This window comes from Alligator sinensis, unplaced genomic scaffold (assembly GCF_000455745.1).
Source record: "Alligator sinensis unplaced genomic scaffold, ASM45574v1 scaffold34_1, whole genome shotgun sequence".
NCBI lineage: Eukaryota > Metazoa > Chordata > Crocodylia > Alligatoridae > Alligator > Alligator sinensis.
This window is the reverse complement of record NW_005842151.1, coordinates 598,171-617,083: the sequence shown is the minus strand read 5'-3', so window position 1 is coordinate 617,083 and position 18,913 is coordinate 598,171. Positions and strand designations below refer to the sequence as shown.

The 18,913-nt window shown below is 38.3% G+C and overlaps 1 protein-coding gene across 2 annotated transcripts in view; it reads left to right on the top strand.

Annotated features, from left to right (window-relative positions):
* The first annotated feature begins 1,568 nt into the window (after window positions 1-1,568).
* NR5A2 (nuclear receptor subfamily 5 group A member 2) overlaps window positions 1,569-18,913 on the top strand; it is a 114,826-nt gene continuing 97,481 nt past the window's right edge. For both annotated transcript variants that reach the window (XM_025206337.1, XM_025206338.1), the window contains exons 1-3: window positions 1,569-1,685; window positions 2,974-3,115; window positions 5,866-6,512. In XM_025206337.1, coding sequence (XP_025062122.1) covers window positions 1,581-1,685; window positions 2,974-3,115; window positions 5,866-6,512 — 894 coding nt within the window. In that variant the 5' untranslated portion in view covers window positions 1,569-1,580. The remainder of the gene's footprint in view (window positions 1,686-2,973; window positions 3,116-5,865; window positions 6,513-18,913) is intronic.

The window sequence follows — 18,913 nt, the reverse complement described above, 5'->3', positions numbered from 1 at the left end:
AGGGCCGCGCCCCGGGGCAGGCTCCGGGCTCTTCCCCGCTCGCTGCCTCGGGACCGCGCGGCTCTCCCCTCCCGTCCCAGCCGCCTTCCCCGCTCCCTCCCTCCGCTGCTGCTGGACTCGCCTGTGGTTTTGAATCGCTCGGGCGATTCGATATCGTGACAGCTGCTGGATGCTAGTGGAAGGAGAGGGAAAAAAAAACCCACCCTAACTTTGCCGCCCCGGGGTCCATCACCGACTCTGCCGCCAGCGCTCAACCGCTGCGGCGCTTCTGGCCAGGCTCAGCGGCAGGAAAAGGGAAGGGAATAGGCTCAGTGCTGAGCAGCGGGGGCTTCTTTTGGGGAGTCACCAGCTAGTGCTGACTGAGCTCTTTGCTACTGGGAGGGGGAAGGTGGGGTCCAGCTCAAGGATCCCTTTCCCTCTCCCGGTTTCGTGTGTTCATTCAGGTCCTTGCGCACCCCTCCTCCTCCCCACCCCTCCTCCGCCTTTCCTCCCACGGGCAGGGGTTTCATTGGATTCCTGCGCGCAGGTTTTCCGAGCAGTTTTTTCTTTTTTTGCCAGTTTTCCTTAAGGCTGCACAGGGATGTTTGGGGAGCTCCGAGTTTGAGAAGTACCAGACCTTCCTGTTTACATTCTGGGCATCTTTCAGATCTCGGCAAACACTGCGGTTGCTTGTGTCTCCTAGGATCACAAACCTGAATCACTGGGGTTTAACTTTGCCTAAACTTCATCAGAATGGGAAGGATCTGAAGTGAATTAAGGTCCCATACTTTACCACCCAAAATACACCCAGAGTCCCCTGCATGTCTCTTCTGTTTTGCTTCTCTCTGGTTTGGTGGACTTAGAACAATTTCGGAGGAGAAAGTCAATGGAAAAGGAACCAATCCATTCAAAATACACTTTGTATTCAGTCTGATCAATTGGGGCCTTATGGAAAGACAGGATATTGTTACAGGTGGGGTGATGATCAGAATCCAGCATGAATGGTTTTGGGCATCAGGATAGTATCCTAAATTCATCCTGTAAGTGATTTACATTAAACACACCACAAAAGTGCTGGCTATGTTGATTTCAAGTTTAAGTTAGACAAATATTTACAGATTGGTATTCTAACCGAACTTCAAAGGAAACCAGTGGAGTTAAAGTTAATTGAAATACATCAGTGACATTTAATCTTGACAGTTTTCATTCTGACTTCTAAAAGCATGTTTCATGATAAGTGGTGAAATGAAGTGACTTGACTTAGTTTTTGTTTCCATAGGCTATAGGTTGGTCCAAGAGCACTGCAGTTCTGTCAAACTCTACCTTTGTTTCTTAAGAGTATAAAACTATGACATTTATGTTTTTGTTCACTTGTTAAGAAGCTCTATTGCTTTGCTGATCATGAAGAATTGCATATTCCAATGTGAACTTTTCTTCTTTAAAAAAAGTTTGTATTTAATTTGCAGAGGGTGGTTCTCTCTCATGAATTGTTTCCCTAGATCCCAGTGGATATGATAGTTGGAGAGGGAAAGGATTTGAACTATTTATGTAAATGATCACTGAATGTGTTCTTTTTGCGTTTTCCAGTGTCTCAGTTTAAAATGGTGAATTATTCTTATGATGAAGACCTTGAAGAGCTGTGTCCAGTTTGTGGTGATAAAGTGTCTGGGTACCACTATGGACTCCTCACCTGTGAAAGCTGCAAGGTTTAGTATAAATTATTTAATAGATGATGAAGCAAAATAGTTTCATATAAGTAAAGGAAAAATGTTGGTTTAAAAAAAAAGATATGTAGTTTGGCTTCTTTCTGATTCTCTTGATTTGATTGATGCACAAAATTAAAACAAATCCTCTTCAGAATACAGAAGCCTCTTGGAGAGAGAGAGAGAAAGAGACTTCATTTGCAGAAATGTAAAAAACACCAGTCTGGTTGTTTTCCAGTGTGACTGCCTCTGCCGCTTTTAAATATTTTGTTGTTGTGAAGTGATGTAGTTGTAGAAAGACTTTCATTCCTAACTGTCCTAAATATTGATTTTAGTTGATTTATATACATTCAGAGTATTATTGTTCTGTAGGATAAAGTGAAAAAGTAGTATCTTCAATAAATTTCAACTTTACAAAATCTAATGTAGTTGTTCTAAGATGTTAATCTTTCAGTATAACAATATAAAGTTCTGTTGTCATGATTTAATGCTTATTTTTTCTACAAAATATTCTATTTCAATATTTACTTGGAAACAAGCAATGATAGTCAAGAAAAGTTATCTTATAAAATAATGCGTTAATATAAAAGTATATACTCACCTTCAACCTAGCCTATTGGAAACTAAATTCAGATGTAATGATGTTAACTGTTAAACAAGGAGCCTTTTAAGTAAAATAATGAAATTCTATAGAATAGGTTGTCATGAACAAACCTCGTAAGGTTCTATATGATCATGTAAATCAATGCACTGTAAAAACACTTCACTGGATAGAAAGTAAAATGAACCTGGACAATCATACTTTTGTAAAAATCTGTAATTAGATATGAATATCAAGTATCTGGTATGACTCTAGTATACGTCATAGCTATGTACAATGAACAGATATAGTCTGTATTCCTATTATATTTGCACCAACATTCTCATTTACTCTATATAGGGTCACTTGATATGCAAATTTCAGTCATTTTCGAAATGCTGAAAAATACACAAAAGACAGGTCAGCATCAGTAGTTCTGGTCCCCATTGTTCAGAATACAGAGGTTTACAGGCAGGTCTCTCCAAGCTTTGACGTAAGTCTGCAAAAACGCAGCACTCATACCAGAAAACCTCCTCGATGGCTTGGCAGTTTTCTCCAGGGTATATCTCGCTGAAATCTAAAATAAACCATGTAACCTCATAAGCACTTGAGTGGTGTTTGAAAAATATTTGACAATGTTTTCCATAAAATGAAACGCTGAAGCCTACTGTTAAAATGAAATGGGCTAACTTTTCTTTATCTGTCGTACAGGGATTCTTTAAGAGAACAGTCCAAAATAACAAAAGGTACACATGTATAGAAAATCAGAATTGCCAGATTGACAAAACACAGAGAAAGCGTTGCCCTTACTGTCGATTTCAAAAATGTTTAAGTGTTGGAATGAAGTTAGAAGGTAAGAATTGTAGTATTGTTTGTACTATTACCTATACAGTATGTTAACTATTAAAATATTGCATGTATTTTTGCTCTATACACATTATTATACACATCATTTACCATAATAATTTTTAAATATTTGGTATTAAAATATGACATGCCGGTATTGTATGTTTTAAATCAAGGTGGTTTTTTTCCTGTTTATAATTGTTAAAAAGTCGTCTAAGTTAAAAAGTAGTTAAAACATACACAAATTGAAAGCTGTTGAATTAACCAGATTTGTAATATTCAGTGTATTTAAAAATTCACAGATGAAGAGACATTATAAGCTGGACACTTTATTTGTTCCTATAAAAGCAAATAAATTGGGCTAAAAATAAAATACACCTTTTTCAATACAGGGAACATTAGTAGTTGTTACTAAATTCTGACCTTTGTTGTGAGGAATAATTTTATTTTATAAAGTGTATTTATGCTATATCCATTTTAAAGAAAACATGAAATGGAGAGAAATAGGAGTTTTTCCTCATGCAGAATTACCATTTGCTTCAATGGGAGTTCTGTCCAGTGAAACAGTACAGGATTGGGCTAAACTATTGTTAAAACAATCTCTAAAAGCATGTCCTAAAGCTAATATAAATGGGCACATTTTCCTAATCATATATAGTTTTTGAAAAGTTGAAGGAAAATGAAAGATTTGTTTCACTATGATCACTTACACACAGAAAATAAGAATGTAAATACTATGAAAAATTACACTCAAGAGACTGAAATCCTGCTGGTTCACCACAATATATTCTTCACTTTTAAAATCAAATATATACATTTCATAGACGGTAGCATTTCTCCTGGCAAAGAACCACAGGATTAAAAACACGCATTCCTTTCTCATGCAACACTTTAATTTATAATGGATGGGGGTTTTGTCTGAGGTAATTAAACTTCAGGATCAGGCTTGACCATCCCCATAATAATGGCATTCTGTGGATATAAATGAAGACATACATTCAAAATAAGAAGCAAATTTGTGCAATATAGTGAGTATAATGCTCAGTATGCATGGCCACAACATGCAGCTAATATGAATGTTTTAACACAGAATTGAACATCTTGGGTTTCGGTATATCCCTTTTAAATGCAGATAGTAAAATAACAGGCCATCAAGAAATACATTTGTCAGTACTGACATTTAGAGCTAAGTAAACTATATATCTACTTGCTGCTGCTTTTAACTCTTTTTAATTACTGATAATCATATATAGCTAATTCCTGCTTTTAAATTATTACATTAAACTCATTTTGATTGCACAGAAGTATCTGCAAGTAACATTTGGCCTACGGAGTTAGTTGTATAGCACATTACAACTATATTGAGAATAAAAGTATGTGCATGTGTGTGCAAAGTTAGTTACTTACACCAAGAAAATTATTATGACTTTTTCATTTCCTGCAATTTACCCATGTGGTATAATGCTAGCAGCAAAAATATTTATCTGCAGCAGTTAGTAAAATACAACTATTTTTCAGGTTCCTCTAAAAGACTTACCTTTATATCCCCTTTCTTTGCCATCTGTGCAGCTTCCCTTCCTCTATCTGAAAAACTGGAAGAATGTGGCTTTCATAATTGTAAATGCCTGTGACATTTATATGTGTATTTCCCTGATAGTGATATATGGTCTTAAAGTCTAGTCCATAAATTACTGTGTAGACCAAAAATCATTAATTGTTAAAGTCTTTATGATAATGTACAGTATTATGTGTACCTAGGATTCATAATAAATTTTTAATGTTACACTAATCCCTAAGATAAAAAGCTCAAGAACTTAACCTCCAGCAATCTCAGCAGTCTCAACATGTCACCAAGCTGTCAAAGGTTCCTCTTTCTACCTAATTGCCAGTGGGCAAGGTGGGCTTGGTGAGAACTACTCACTAGTCCATTAGATATATGCCACAGTGACAGATACTACTGTGACAGAGACCACCAATATGACTCCCAAGGCAGCTGTTGAAATGGATTTGTTTTAATTATTTTTAATTCCAGAAATATTACAAGCCAGAACAGTGTCAATAGTTCCTGAGTCAGTTCAATCTTCTGCACAGTATACAACTTGCTGGCAGCCCTCCCCTAAGTGCATTATAGCATTTGAAAACATCTCTAGAAACAGGGAAAACTGGAAATGTTCCTTAAATGTTTGCACAAATGTGACTAAAATAACAAAAAGGAAATAGTATTTCCTGTTTTGCAAGAAAAATCATATTCACTTTTATGTCTTTTGAGCATTTTGTAGCCTGTTTCAGGCAGTTTTTTGTGTAGTGTTGGCAAGCAGTACCTGAATGATTATCATGGGATAATGTGGCATTCCAGATACTTCTCAGACAAGTTCTGGCCATAAGCCATTGCTTCCTAAGGATATTGTGGCTTGAAGTAAAATATATATGAGGAGATCACAACAGAAATCGCAAGTTATCTTCTGATAGGTGTGAAGTTCCTATAGCCCAGCAGTATTTGTCCCTAATCTTTATACCTCAGGTGATGTAAACAAAAGTCCAGATATATTAATATGCATCTGATGGCTAAATGTAATCAAGAAACTTAAAATTCAGTAAACTTTTTTTTTCCTCCTGGAACAATAATGCTGTTTGATCAAAGTATAATAAAGGAGCACTGTTTAAATTGCCACTATTTTAAAAAATTGTATTCCTCTGAAGAATGGCATTTCTTAAAGTTTTAATTATTATCTCACTGCCTTCTCTTCCCCCCAACAGCTGTGAGAGCTGACCGAATGCGTGGTGGTCGAAATAAATTTGGACCAATGTACAAGAGAGACAGGGCACTAAAGCAGCAAAAGAAAGCTCTTATCCGTGCAAATGGACTTAAACTGGAAGCCATGACTCAGGTGATCCAAGCAATGCCCACTGACCTGACAATATCCTCTGCAATTCAGAATATCCATTCTGCCTCCAAAGGCCTACCTCTGAACCATGCTGCCTTGCCTCCTACAGACTATGACCGAAGTCCCTTTGTAACCTCTCCAATTAGTATGACAATGCCACCTCATGGCAGCCTGCAAGGTTACCAGACCTATGGCCACTTTCAAAGCCGTGCTATCAAGTCTGAGTACCCTGACCCGTACACTAGCTCCCCAGAGTCAATAATGGGCTACTCATACATGGATAGTTATCAGACAAGCTCACCAGCAAGTATTCCACATCTGATATTGGAACTCTTGAAATGTGAGCCAGATGAGCCACAAGTCCAGGCTAAGATCATGGCATACTTGCAGCAAGAGCAAGCCAACAGAAGCAAACATGAAAAGCTCAACACATTTGGGCTTATGTGTAAAATGGCTGACCAAACCCTCTTCTCCATTGTTGAGTGGGCAAGGAGTAGCATCTTTTTTAGAGAACTTAAGGTAGGTAACAAACTTATGTTATCATTCAGTCGTGAAAAATATCATTTGCTGCACTGATCTAAGCATGCACTGTTTTAAGTAGAACAATATGATTTATATTTTGTCACTGTACTTTCTTTATTTTAATGTTATTTAGACTTTAATGTCATAGGAATAAACTTTCAGCTGATTTTGCTATTTTAGCTTACTGTGAGAGATATCAAAAAGACTTAGAGCTTTAGTCAACCTTTCATATTTATTCTTTTTATTTCTTTTTATTATCATAACACCTAGGATGCTTTTCTCTCCATCACTCCCTTTCCATCTGATGATAAATCATTTACTCTTCCAAATAATCCGCTCACAGCACTGTAAGCAGAATTTCACACATGCAAATTATACCACTCTGTGCATTTATGTAATCCATCCTGTTACTCCAAAGTACATATATAATAATGGGGAAAATTACATTTTATAATTGTATGTATATACGATATACAGCCCATATCTAAGACACTAGCTTTCCTGTGTACTGCTGAAATATTATTTTGTATAAGTGAACAATACTAAAGGCTGGAGCCTCATTGTACAGGACCCAAGGAGGTTTAAGGCCTGCTTTTTGGTCCCCTGATCTTAGAACACCAACAGACTGCTGTTTTTTATATTGGCTGCCGCACCTCCTTAGAAGCACCCCTGCTGTTGGAGCGCTGAACAGCCAAACCACCCCAACATACCCTGACACACAAATGGCTCTGACAGCCAGAAATTCCATTTTACTGTGGAAATCCCAAGATGATTTTTAGGTCAGCTTTATGGCCCTGTTGTGCCACTTGTTTGGCATAGAAAATGTGGGCTGGGAGCAAAAGATTTGGAATGTTAAAAGATCAATTAAAAGAATTCTATATAGAAAATTCCTTTAGATTTGTGCAAACAAACTTACTCCATCGCAAAAAGAGGAGAAGATGTATTGTAATCCACTTCCACATTTCTTATTAAACAGCTGATCACTGCATTTCCTGTTATGAGTTAAAGATATGCTCTTGCTTCAACGTCATTTGTTGCGACAGCCAGTGCCTCTCTGCAGGCTCTTCTATAGCCAACTGAAGATGTTCCCATCACCCAAATAACTGTTGCTGCAGTGTCACTGAATCATCTCCTGGGAATTAGGAGCACTGAAGGTGGATTTGGTTAAAAAAGGCACAAGTACAAAACAAACAGGGTCCTCGTCCAATCAACACTGTTGAAAACACAAAGGTGCTCAGACACATATGGAATGATCTGTAAAGGCTGATTAAGAGGAAGCTAAGAGAACATCCCTATGCTGCACATGAAGTGTGGGCATGGATGGCCTGGACCTCAGATGTTTGTTCTGACTTCATTCATGACAGTGTTTGTAGGAGCACTAAATATTCAACCCAAATGAAGAAAAAGGTGGGGAACTTTAATGAATATCAAATCTCATTTGATTTCTTTGCCAACATGTTATTTAAGATTTTATAATAAACCACAAGCTTTCTCTTAACTAATTTAAAACCCTAAACTGCCGATAAGATACATTTTTAGCCACCCCCACCTTAAGAGTCCCCTACTCTGTGAGTAATCCCACTGAAACCACTGAGGCTACCAAAGGGATAAGGTATTAATTCAAGCAAATAAGAGTGACCTGACCTCACCTAAATTTGTTGTGTGTTTTGTGATAAAAACAATACTCTGAAAACCTGTTTAACTAACACTCACTTAGAACTCATCTTTTCGGGTTCTATAACTCAATCTATATGAAGAGTCTGTAATTGTCCAGACAGCTGTAACAAGGACAGTTATCACAGATAACCACTGCTTGCAGCCTCAGCCTGGAGAGTGTAAGACAGCCTCTTTTCGTCCCAGCCTCTGAAATCACTATAATAACCACATATTACAAGTGTCCAGTACAAGTGATGATCAGCTTCTTCAGACCCTAGAAGTACATGCACTACAAACACGGTCTATTCAGCAAGTAGATTTTTTTCAATAGACTTTATTTTCAAAAGAGACATATTTCATCTTAATATTTGTACCTTTTAAATCATAGGACCTTATACTTCAGACAGTTTTATATCTTCTGGCAGAGATCATTCCCTTGGACAATGAGCTACTAAACCACAGAATATCCCAGGAGAATCATAGGATAATGAAGCACATCAGTACATACAGGAAATCACTCCACCCCTGATAGATTTTATGGAACAAGATACTTAGCACCTTTCCACTTCCAGTGACTTCAGTGAGACTTGATGGTGCTCAGCATTTGTCTGGCTCTGGTCCTATATTAATAACAGCAATAGAAATCTCAGTACCACAGTGAAAGGCAATGGTACCTCCTTTTGCATCTGGGAGAAGATGTGAAAAAGAGAACTAAAGCAAAACTTGCATTTCTATCTGGGCTTGTAATCTTTCATAGAACCCAGTTCCCTTTCATCAGGCTGAGATATCTATTCTTTTTAGCCAGTGCAGAAAGAGAACAGTCCACAGCATATGAATGCTGTAGGAAGTAGTTTTAGTCTGTGGATATAGCTGAGCAAGCTTAAGTACAGTGTGGTAGGGAGAAGCACTTGTGAAGAAAGAGCTGACTAGGTTTCCAGATGAGCTAAACCTGTTCCATATCAATAATCACAGTTGATCGATATGCATAAGCATGAGAAAATATTCCTCTTATAACTCCTACTTTTCTAAACTTAGAATCTGAATCTTTGAGATCTATTCCATACTAGTTAAGTTTTTTAAAAGATCATTGAGAATAAGAACTTCTTGTGATTGCCTCAAATATTGAGGGGGTGTGGATAAATGGTAGCTTGTGTCATGTTTCTCTCTATATAGATCATGTCATGCACAAACGGGTGTATGTTTCAAGACACTATGTTAGTAACCTTGTACTGCCACCATTTAACTTGTTCCAAACTGTTTCTTGCATATTTACCTGTCTTATGTATGAGAAAGGAGGATTTTTTCTTTTATCCTGTACCAGGAGATTTGCAGCCAGAAAGCTTTAAAATCTCTTAACTCAGAGGACAGGGAAAAAATGGTATTTGATGACAGTTCTTTTCTGGTCCATAGGTGGATTCAGCTACATTGGTAGAATAACTTGTTGCATTTTTCTCATTATTTCTATTTTTCCTTTTAGTCTTCCCTTGTATTAAATGATTGCTTCTTAAAAAGAATAATTCACAAGACAACAAATGCATAATTTCTTTTAAAGTGTCTGTCTGCGCTGAACATCTGTTCAGTTTCTCATTGTCATCTTCTTTACTGTACCAAAATGCCATGCCAAAACTGTGTCTAGTATGCAGGGAGCAGAAAACCCCTACTAGTAGGAGGAACCAAGTCGTATAGCATGCATACCCTTTTAAAACATTCTGGACTTCATTCCAAGATCCCAGAATTATTCTCAAGCCATGTACCATTATTTATTTGAATATAAGGTGACCCTGATTATGAGACAACCCCCCAATAATTCGATGCTATATAGGGAACATTTATTAATTTGATATCATTTTCCAAGTATAAAATATAATTATTGGAGGTTTGCCTTGAACTCATTTCCCCTCCCACTACTATAGCAGGAAAAACAAATTGAGGGGGGAAGGGGGTGTCAGGTAGCTGCTTTTCCCTCTGTTCTCTCCAAACTTCTTCCCCCTGCAGTCCCTTCCTTTCTCTTTACTGTCAGACCCTGCTCTCCCTGAGCACATGGAAGTGAGGAACAAATCTGAAAACACTGACTTGGAACTAGACACATCTGGAGCAATTTGTGTATAGTATAAAGACTTAGATCACACAGAATTGATGCCTTTTACCTTTTTTGAAACAGCTGCAAGTTTTAGCACAGGTACTTTATAAACACACCTTTAATTACCACTTTAGCACCTCCTTATATGTAGCACAAACTATACCAAAAAGCTCATGTTTTACCATACAGAACATTGGGCTGGGCCCCAGCAGAGTCAGCAGGATTTCAGTTCATGGTGACCCCACAGCTCAGCACTGCCAACTATCTGTGTGTACTCCAGATACACCACACAAAGGATCCGTGTACTAATTATCCCCCCACTTATGACTGGAACCAAGTGGTCTTGTCATGAGTCCTGGGATACTCCAAAATATATATGTAGACGAGACGCAGGACAATGTGGTCCAGCTTCACCTTACAGAGGGTGTGGGCATACTAATCATACGCAACAGGCTGAGAGATGGGATGACAGAGGGGTTCTGGGTAAACTGTTTAGGGCTTCATTTGGTGATGTTTGCCAGACATTTAAGGCTAGTGAAGAAATAGGACTTATTGGAAATGGGAAAAAAAGGTGCAGCTCAGCTGTGGGACTGAAGAAGTTGAAATGTATGCAATGAAGCAACTTACCATGACTTGAAAAAAGAGTGGGTGCTGAGGGAGATTGCACTTAATGGACACTACCATATGTCTTATTCAGATAGGCTGCACTAACATATCTTTTTGGCAAGCTCCCATCAGCATCTCAGCCTTTTAGCTAAATGAAGCATTTTTAGTATCAAAGGGAGGGTGTCAGGGCCAGCTCTGGCTCTCCCAGTGTTGGCCTATTATTGCAGTACCTCCAGGCCTGGTGCCAGTTCCCTGCAGAGGGAACACCCACCCATTCTTTTAATGACCACAAAAAAAAGGTTTCCATTTGTATTTTTGGCACCAGGGGAGGGTTTCAGAGCTTGTTGCAGCTTTCCTGAGTACCAGCCAGTACTGCAGTACCTCCAGGCTGGCCTAGTATTGCAGTACCTCCAGGGCTTGTACCCTCCTGGGGAGGCAATTGTCCATTTTTTTAAGGGCCATATGCATTAAAAAGTGGGTTCCCATCAGCATGTTTGTTCCATATGGACCATGTACTTGACAGTTATGCTCACTATTGGCTGCATTTAATCAGTTTCCTGGTTGGTTTCTATTGGGCATGTCAACATGAGACAATTAATGCACATTGGACTAATTCTACTGCATATTAGCGCAGCTGGCAACAACTGTGCTAATGCACTAATGCACAGTAGCTTTAGTCCAGTGTGCTTTAAATGTCACACAAAAGGTGTTCATCTGCGCTAATGCACAGTAGCACCGAATACAGTGCATTAAGTTAGTACCTGTTATTACAGGTAGTAAATTTACTGCACCATATTACAGCACATTAATGAACATGTAGATGCACCCATTATTGAGCATTTGTTGCTTTTAGTAATAGTTCAAAGATATGCAATGTATTTAATATGATTTCCTTATATGTGAATGTAAAATAAGGGCTTTTTCCCATTTTGACTGGGGGGAAAAAAAAATCTTGTCTTGTATTTGAATGAATATGGTATGTATTAATTTTTTAGGATCACTGTTTTTGTGCTGGAGTAATATAAAGAAGGGATTCATGATATTCTTTAAATGACATTCACTCTTACCTGCTTAATTAACCTATGCAGGATGCATAGCAAATACTCTTCAAACTTGATAGTGAAGCAGTATCAAGAAATGTACTGTTTTAAGACCAATGTTAGGTCTTACTTCTCAAGAGTAAGATTCTGCCACCTTTGGACTGACTAGCAATTTAATTCATTTGAAAGTAATGGAACTATTAAAGGTATTACACTTGAAGAACCGTGATGTTAGAATATGGCCATGTGTAGATGAAACAGGGGCCCTAAATTGAAGCGGTGGGCTTTTAAAAACACTGCTTCAATTTAGGGCCAATTAAACCCTCATGTTGTCCACACACCCGACTTCCCTGCCTCTCTGGCGGCAGGGAGGGGAGGGGGAGCTGCCAGCAGGTGGAGCAGTCCCTGGGCTGCAGGGGGGATTGGTGCTTTCCCTGCAGCAGCAGGTAGCACCTGCTCACAGGCACCCGGCTCGGGCAGTCCTGGGAAGCACCAGGTCCCCGCACAGCTCAGGCAGGCTCCAGGCGGGGGTGGGGGGAAATCAGGCTAGCTGCTTTTCTTGCTCAGAGCCCGCCTTCCTGGGCTGCTGCCAGGCTGCCTGCACAGACTTCCTGCAGAGCTGCAGAGCTCCATGGAGCCGCTCCGCAGCTGTAGGGGCAGCAAACTAAAACTACTTGGAAGAGTTTTAGTTTGCTGCACCCCAAGTCATTTAAGGTGCATTACACCACCGAATTTGCTACAGAGGCTGGAATTAATCCACAATACGCCATTGAGGCATGCAAACACCAACACAGTTAAAGTGGTGCAAAAGCATTTAGCCCGCTTTAAAGTGTCATGCAATCACGCCCCTCATTTTGTCTACACATGGCCTATGCCCCTAAGTTCCCAGCTGGAATCTACTGACTTTGATTTTAATGTTTGGCTAATATTTCAGTGTATCTTCCATCAGAATCCAGGATATCTTGCAAGAACTTATGTTCTTGAAATAACACGCTACCTTTTCATGTTTAGGAAATATTTCTATAAATCTTCTTGTACTAAATGAAGATAAAGTGAGAACACAGAAAAAGCCTCCCAGTATATTGGTGTCACAACTAATCATATAGAAACCTTTCTTTTGCTGTTGTGAAGTGATTGTGGGCTCAGTAAATATTATAGGAAGGTTACATCCATGGTATCCTGGGGTATGAAAGTTCTCAGGGGCCAAGACCCTAGATGTATAGCAGGCTGTCCTAGCCAAGAAAAAACATTTTGTGCAAAGCTAAAAAAGAAAATATTATAGGAGATTCGAAAGCCAAAAGGCTGCATGGTCCCAACAAAAAATACAGAATTTTCCAGAGGCCCCCATTTTCTCCGACTAAACTATTATCCAGTCAGTCATAGAAGAATTCACCACCTGCACCAAGTCTAAAGTATTCCCTACTCCTTAATAGGGAGCAATCTCAGCTGCTTCATAGATCAGGAAGACAACAGCGCTTCCATGAGTCAGTAGCCATCAACTCTGCAGAAAGTGTCTGTAGGACAAATACAGGCTTTACCGTGACTTATTCAATTATTTTAGAAAGTTCATGTAAGGTCAAAGTGCTATCTGAGTCGAAAATCCATTTAATAGAAGATTTTGGGAAGATGTCATGTTAAGAGGATTAACCCTTTGGAAAAGCTATGAAATATGTTGCAGCATCAGTTTGGCTAGAGTTACCATTTAATTTTGGGGGGAGCTATTGAATCATAATCCCCTGCCCTTGTCTAGGATGATGCTGTTGTCACTGAGAGCTTCAAGGAGTGATCCATTTTCTTCTGTTTTATGATGCTTTAAATAGATGGAAAGAAATCATATATTTGCTCCTTAAGTAGATGGGGACCAAAATGAGAGGTATTTATGCTGCATTCTTTTGCAGAAGTGTTAAGTTTCCAGTTCCACCAACAACCTTTCCTCACTGTATTCTCTAAAATGGCCATTTTAGTTGTGTTGGTGACAATTTGATAATGTTGTGAAGTTAATAAGAGTGAGGGAATGAGATGCTGGTAGGGTAAACACATAATTTAAAGCTGGATTCAATATCTTGAACATATGCTGTTTAAAACAAATTGGGAGGACAAATTCATGAGCACAAAACTCCCTCCCACCATGGTAGCTGAGAGGAAAGGGATTCCCAAGTGGTTACCCTTAATAAGCTATTCTTTCAGTCAGTTCCTCTAAGCAAATACAGTTTTGTCCCTGGGTTTGCAGATTGAGTCAGAGAGTATTGCTGTTCAGATGCATCAATCCTGAGCCAGAATCTTGCATGTTGTAAGAGAATGTAATTTCATACAAGGCAATGGAGCTGTCTACATTTGCACCAGGACTGAATTTATCCAGTTATCTAAAATCATATTTCTTTGAAGATTTATAATTTCCTAAGAAACAATGGTTTGACAACTTACCTTTAATAAGCAATGTTTACACTGTTTCTTCTGACGTGAACATTATCACATGTGGTTGTAGTCTTTGCGGGAATAGATGACAGTGAGACAAAAGCTATTTAAACAAACGTATTCCATATTCACCGCCAGCACAACTCCATTAGCAGCAAGTAATTGTTTCCTATGGTGATAGACAGTGGAGTGTGAGCAAGGGTTAAGATTCCTGAAGTCCAGTCTTCTATTTACTCTAAAAGCATAACCAACAGTACTATATACATCACCTTCTAATTCCAAGTGTCTACTTCCATGCAAACAAACCAAAATATAACAAATCAAAACTCTTGGAAAAAGAGAGTAAAATTACAGAAGCCCAGGAAATATTAATTTGTCTCTTGTAAGATTATGATATAGAATAGGAAATCAATATTTGTTTTTGGAGGAAAATATTAACAGTGGAACTCTTCTAAAAGTTTTCCTTTGGGAGCTGAAAGGTTATTACATTATTTAGACTAACTAATCAAATGCAATTGGTAGTTTGATGTGCTTTACATTTTCCTTGCAGTGTACATTTATCAGCTCAGGAAATGTAACTAACAGTTGATGAAAGGAATCTTCTGCAGTGTTCTTTCAATCAGGGACCTTCCAGAGCAAATAAAGAGAAAAGAGCTCTGCTGCTAAAAACATTGAGGGTACTACTGCCCTTAGTATCAATGACCATATTAGCTAGTTAAAATACTATCATATGTATTTGTGGATTTCTGCTGAAGCTTAGACAAGAAATATGTGTGTTGATTGCTGAGAAGGGAAAAAAGTGTTTCCTCCATCCTTAGTAAGCTGTTCAAATGTGAAGAAAAAATATTGGGAATAAAATATTAATCTTTATACAAACAGATGAATTCCTCATTGAAAAATCTTTAATCTGACAAAGACTAAGTATTCTTTGACCATGAAGAACAGATGTTTATAATAACAAATATCTATAGATCTCTCTCTCTCTCTCTATATATATATATATTTATATTTATATAAAAAATATACATACAATTATCTCTCTTGATATATTTTTCTCTCTATATATATCTCTATTATAAATGTATATAGAAATATATATAGAGAGAGAGAAAGAGAGAGATCTATAGATATTTGTTGTTATATTTGTTTTTCACATATATTCGTATCTGAAAAGACTTAGAAGGGAATAATAAAATCAATATTAGAAAGGGAAAGCCACATAAAAAGGCCAAGGATTGATGGAGGTGGAACTTCACAAACCATCTAGAGTTGAGCCTTCCAGGTCAGCACAATGTTGGGATGCTTACTTTGCCATAGTCTCTACCATACTTATTCTAGGCTAAACACAAGATTTTAGTATCTAGAGCTGTCATTCTGGCATCCTTTTTAAATATTCAGCTATTCAGTCCTGACCTATAAGTTCTCCTTCACTGGATGAAAAGAAGGCTGAATTTCAATGCTCATTAATTTCAGAACTTTTAAGATGGAGTTTGAGAAGTTAGCTTATAAACAAATATACATGATATTGTTGCCTGCTGTAGCAGGGGACTGGATCGGATCACCCAAGAGGTCCCTTCATTTCTGTATCTTATGCTCTTATGTTGTGCCAAGACATCCAACAAGGACAGTACCTGCTGGTATTCCATGTGACGTGGACATTTTTCCACTAGAATAGACACTCTACTCAGTGATTTTGCATAAATCACGTATAGCGATCAGTTGATAATCTTGATTAGTCACCAACTATGTGATAAATCAATGACTACACCCTGAAGCTAATCTGGCATAATTAGCAAACATTATATGAAATGGAAATACAGAACTTCATTCATTTAACTTTCCCTTTCAAAACTTAGATGCAAAACAAAAAGTTCAAGTTCAGTGCTTAGCACTGACTTTTGAAACATTCTTTGAGAGATGCTAACTATTTGTGTTCCATTTTGGTCCAGGATAGAATAAAAAAATGTAGTTCTTTAGGCACCTGATACTCCAGGCTTTGTTCATGCAAAAATCATATTGAAGTCTATCCAAATAAAGGTTGCAGAACTAGATCATAGTCAGAATGTAAGCTACAGAGGACACTGTTCGGTTTTCAACATTATTTAGATGTTTAAAGAGGCAGAAAGCTGCCTGGTAATTTTTCAAAGCACCTAAGCTGGTTAGGTGCCTAATTTTTGTTGGTTTCACCTAACCTAATAAGACATTTTTTAAAATTCCATTAAGTAGCTAGCTATCTGCTGTCTTAGGCTTCTTTAAAAATCTGTCCTTCCATACCTATAAGTGAGTATAGGAATGATCTAGAGGTCCAGAATAAACTTTTAAAAATCTGTACCAACTGTTAGACTCAGAATCCTCCAGCTGGCCAAGGTTCCAGAGCACGTAGGTTGGAAGATGTCCAAACTGGGGTGTGAACACATGTAACAAGTGAACTGTTCCAAAATATCACTGACTGGGAATTGGTTCATATTTGTTATGGGACAGAGTGTGTCCATATGAATGAACCATTCCAAAATGAACCATTCCCAAATTTCAGGGATGTATTTGGTAGTAGCCATGTTGGTCTGAGACAAAATGCAAAAATCTAGAACTCTTGGTTCAGAGATGAACCATTTTTGCACAGAGGAAGCTGGAGATGGAGGTCTGCCCCTCTGGGTCCATGAGAGAGTTTGTCAAGCGCTCTTTGTTGTGCAGATCAGGCAGGATGCCTTCCCTGGTGGTTTCAGATGGCAAGCAGGGAGGTGTAAAAACCTTTCTTGATGTTCAGCAATGAAGGTTAAAATCCAAAATCAGCTAAAGTTTGGCATCTTCCATGTTTCAGGGATGTATTTGGTAGCCATGTTGGTCAGAAACAAAAAGAATGCAAAAATCTAGAACTCTTGGTTCAGAGATGATATCTTTTATTAGACCAACTAAGAAATTGCAAAAAAATTGTCTTTTTCTGCAAGCTTTCGGGCTCAAACTTCTGAGCTTGCAGAAAAAGAGTTTTTTTATGATTTCTTAGTTGGTCTAATACAAGGTATCATCTCTGAACCAAGAGTTCTAGATTTTTCCATTCCCAAATGTCACTTAACTGTGAACTGATTCACAATTGTGTGTGAAGTGCTACAACTTCAACATCAGGAATTAGCACACAGCCCAGCATGGTTTGTAGTGGACGACTGGCAGGGTGTTCTTACATCCGTGCTTTGCAGTTTCCAGAGGGTGTATAAACCTACGTCAGAGGCATTTCCAGTTCTTTTTGCTTTCCTTTCTCTCCTAACCTTCAATAGCCTGGGACTGGCTGAAGTCTGCAGTGTTTGCCTGACTTAAGGTAGGGGGGGGAGTGCTTGGACCCATAATGAGGAGCTACGGTCAAGTAGGGAATAAGGACACTACTGGTTTTGAGAAAGTTTGACAACAATATCAGGAAGTACATAAGTATGCAATAAGGCTTAAAAAGTGATGGGAAGATAGAAATTTGGACCAACTCTCAAGAAAAGCTTCTTACTGATGGCATACCATGCAATAGTTTCCCAAATGAAGTTGTGAAGTTCTCATTGGTTGAGTTCTTTAAAATGGGATAGAACAAAATATATAGCTGTATGTTACAGAAAGCTATCCAACCTATGTGGAAAAGTAGAATAGATGACTTTCACTACTTATTTTCCATTTTTACTTTAAGACCCACAGACAGAAAGAAGATGCTAGGTAAAGAAGTAGATTGTATTTCTTAATAATCCGGAATGACTACTGCTGCATTTCTTAATTTCTTAACTAGTATAAAGCAGTTATCGGTCCATGGACTTTGATAGAACTATGCTATTTTACACCAACTGAAGGTCTATCCTTAAATGTTTTTAAATTATTTTTAACATTTATTTAATTAGAAATTGCTCCATTATACCAACCTAGTGCGTACAAATCATTGCCACCCTTACTCAAAAACTCAAGTGGGTCATAATGGCATGGGCTACATACTGAATTCAGTTGCCTAAATATTTTCCAGGTCAGCTATTCTACCTGAAGTTTTCTCAGAAGCAAAAAGTGTTTCCTGCATCAGGTTATAATTTGGTCATAGAATCTATTGTACTTTCCCTATGTAAGGCAAAGAAGTGACAAATATTCAATAATGGGCATATATAAATGCAAGTAAGAGTATATATGTTGTCCAAAGCAGAAGACAGATATTTATCTTTAACTTTATTAACACAGTCAGCTAAATTTAAGAGAGTGGTGCTTAATACAATAGGTGTCCAAAGTCCACCATCCTATTACAGTAAAATGTCAGACAAATTCTGTATTGGAAAGTGAAGAGTGAAATGACTGCAATCACTTTTCTTTCTTCAAAACTTATCACCATCAGCTGTTTAAGAGCCAAATACCCCAATCCAAGATGTTTGGATGGCCCTCCAATAATTAAATTCTACACATGGACAATATAAATTTATGCGTTCCCTAAAGAGGGTGGGAGGAGGGAGGGAGCAGAGATGATGCTGGGGGTAGGCAGGGGTAGGGGGGGTGCGAGGCAGAGTTGGTGAGAGGCAGACTGCAGTGGGTGCAGCGAGTCAGGCTGGTGCCACAGCCATAGCCAGCCTCCTTCCTCCTCCCTCCCCCCCACTCCA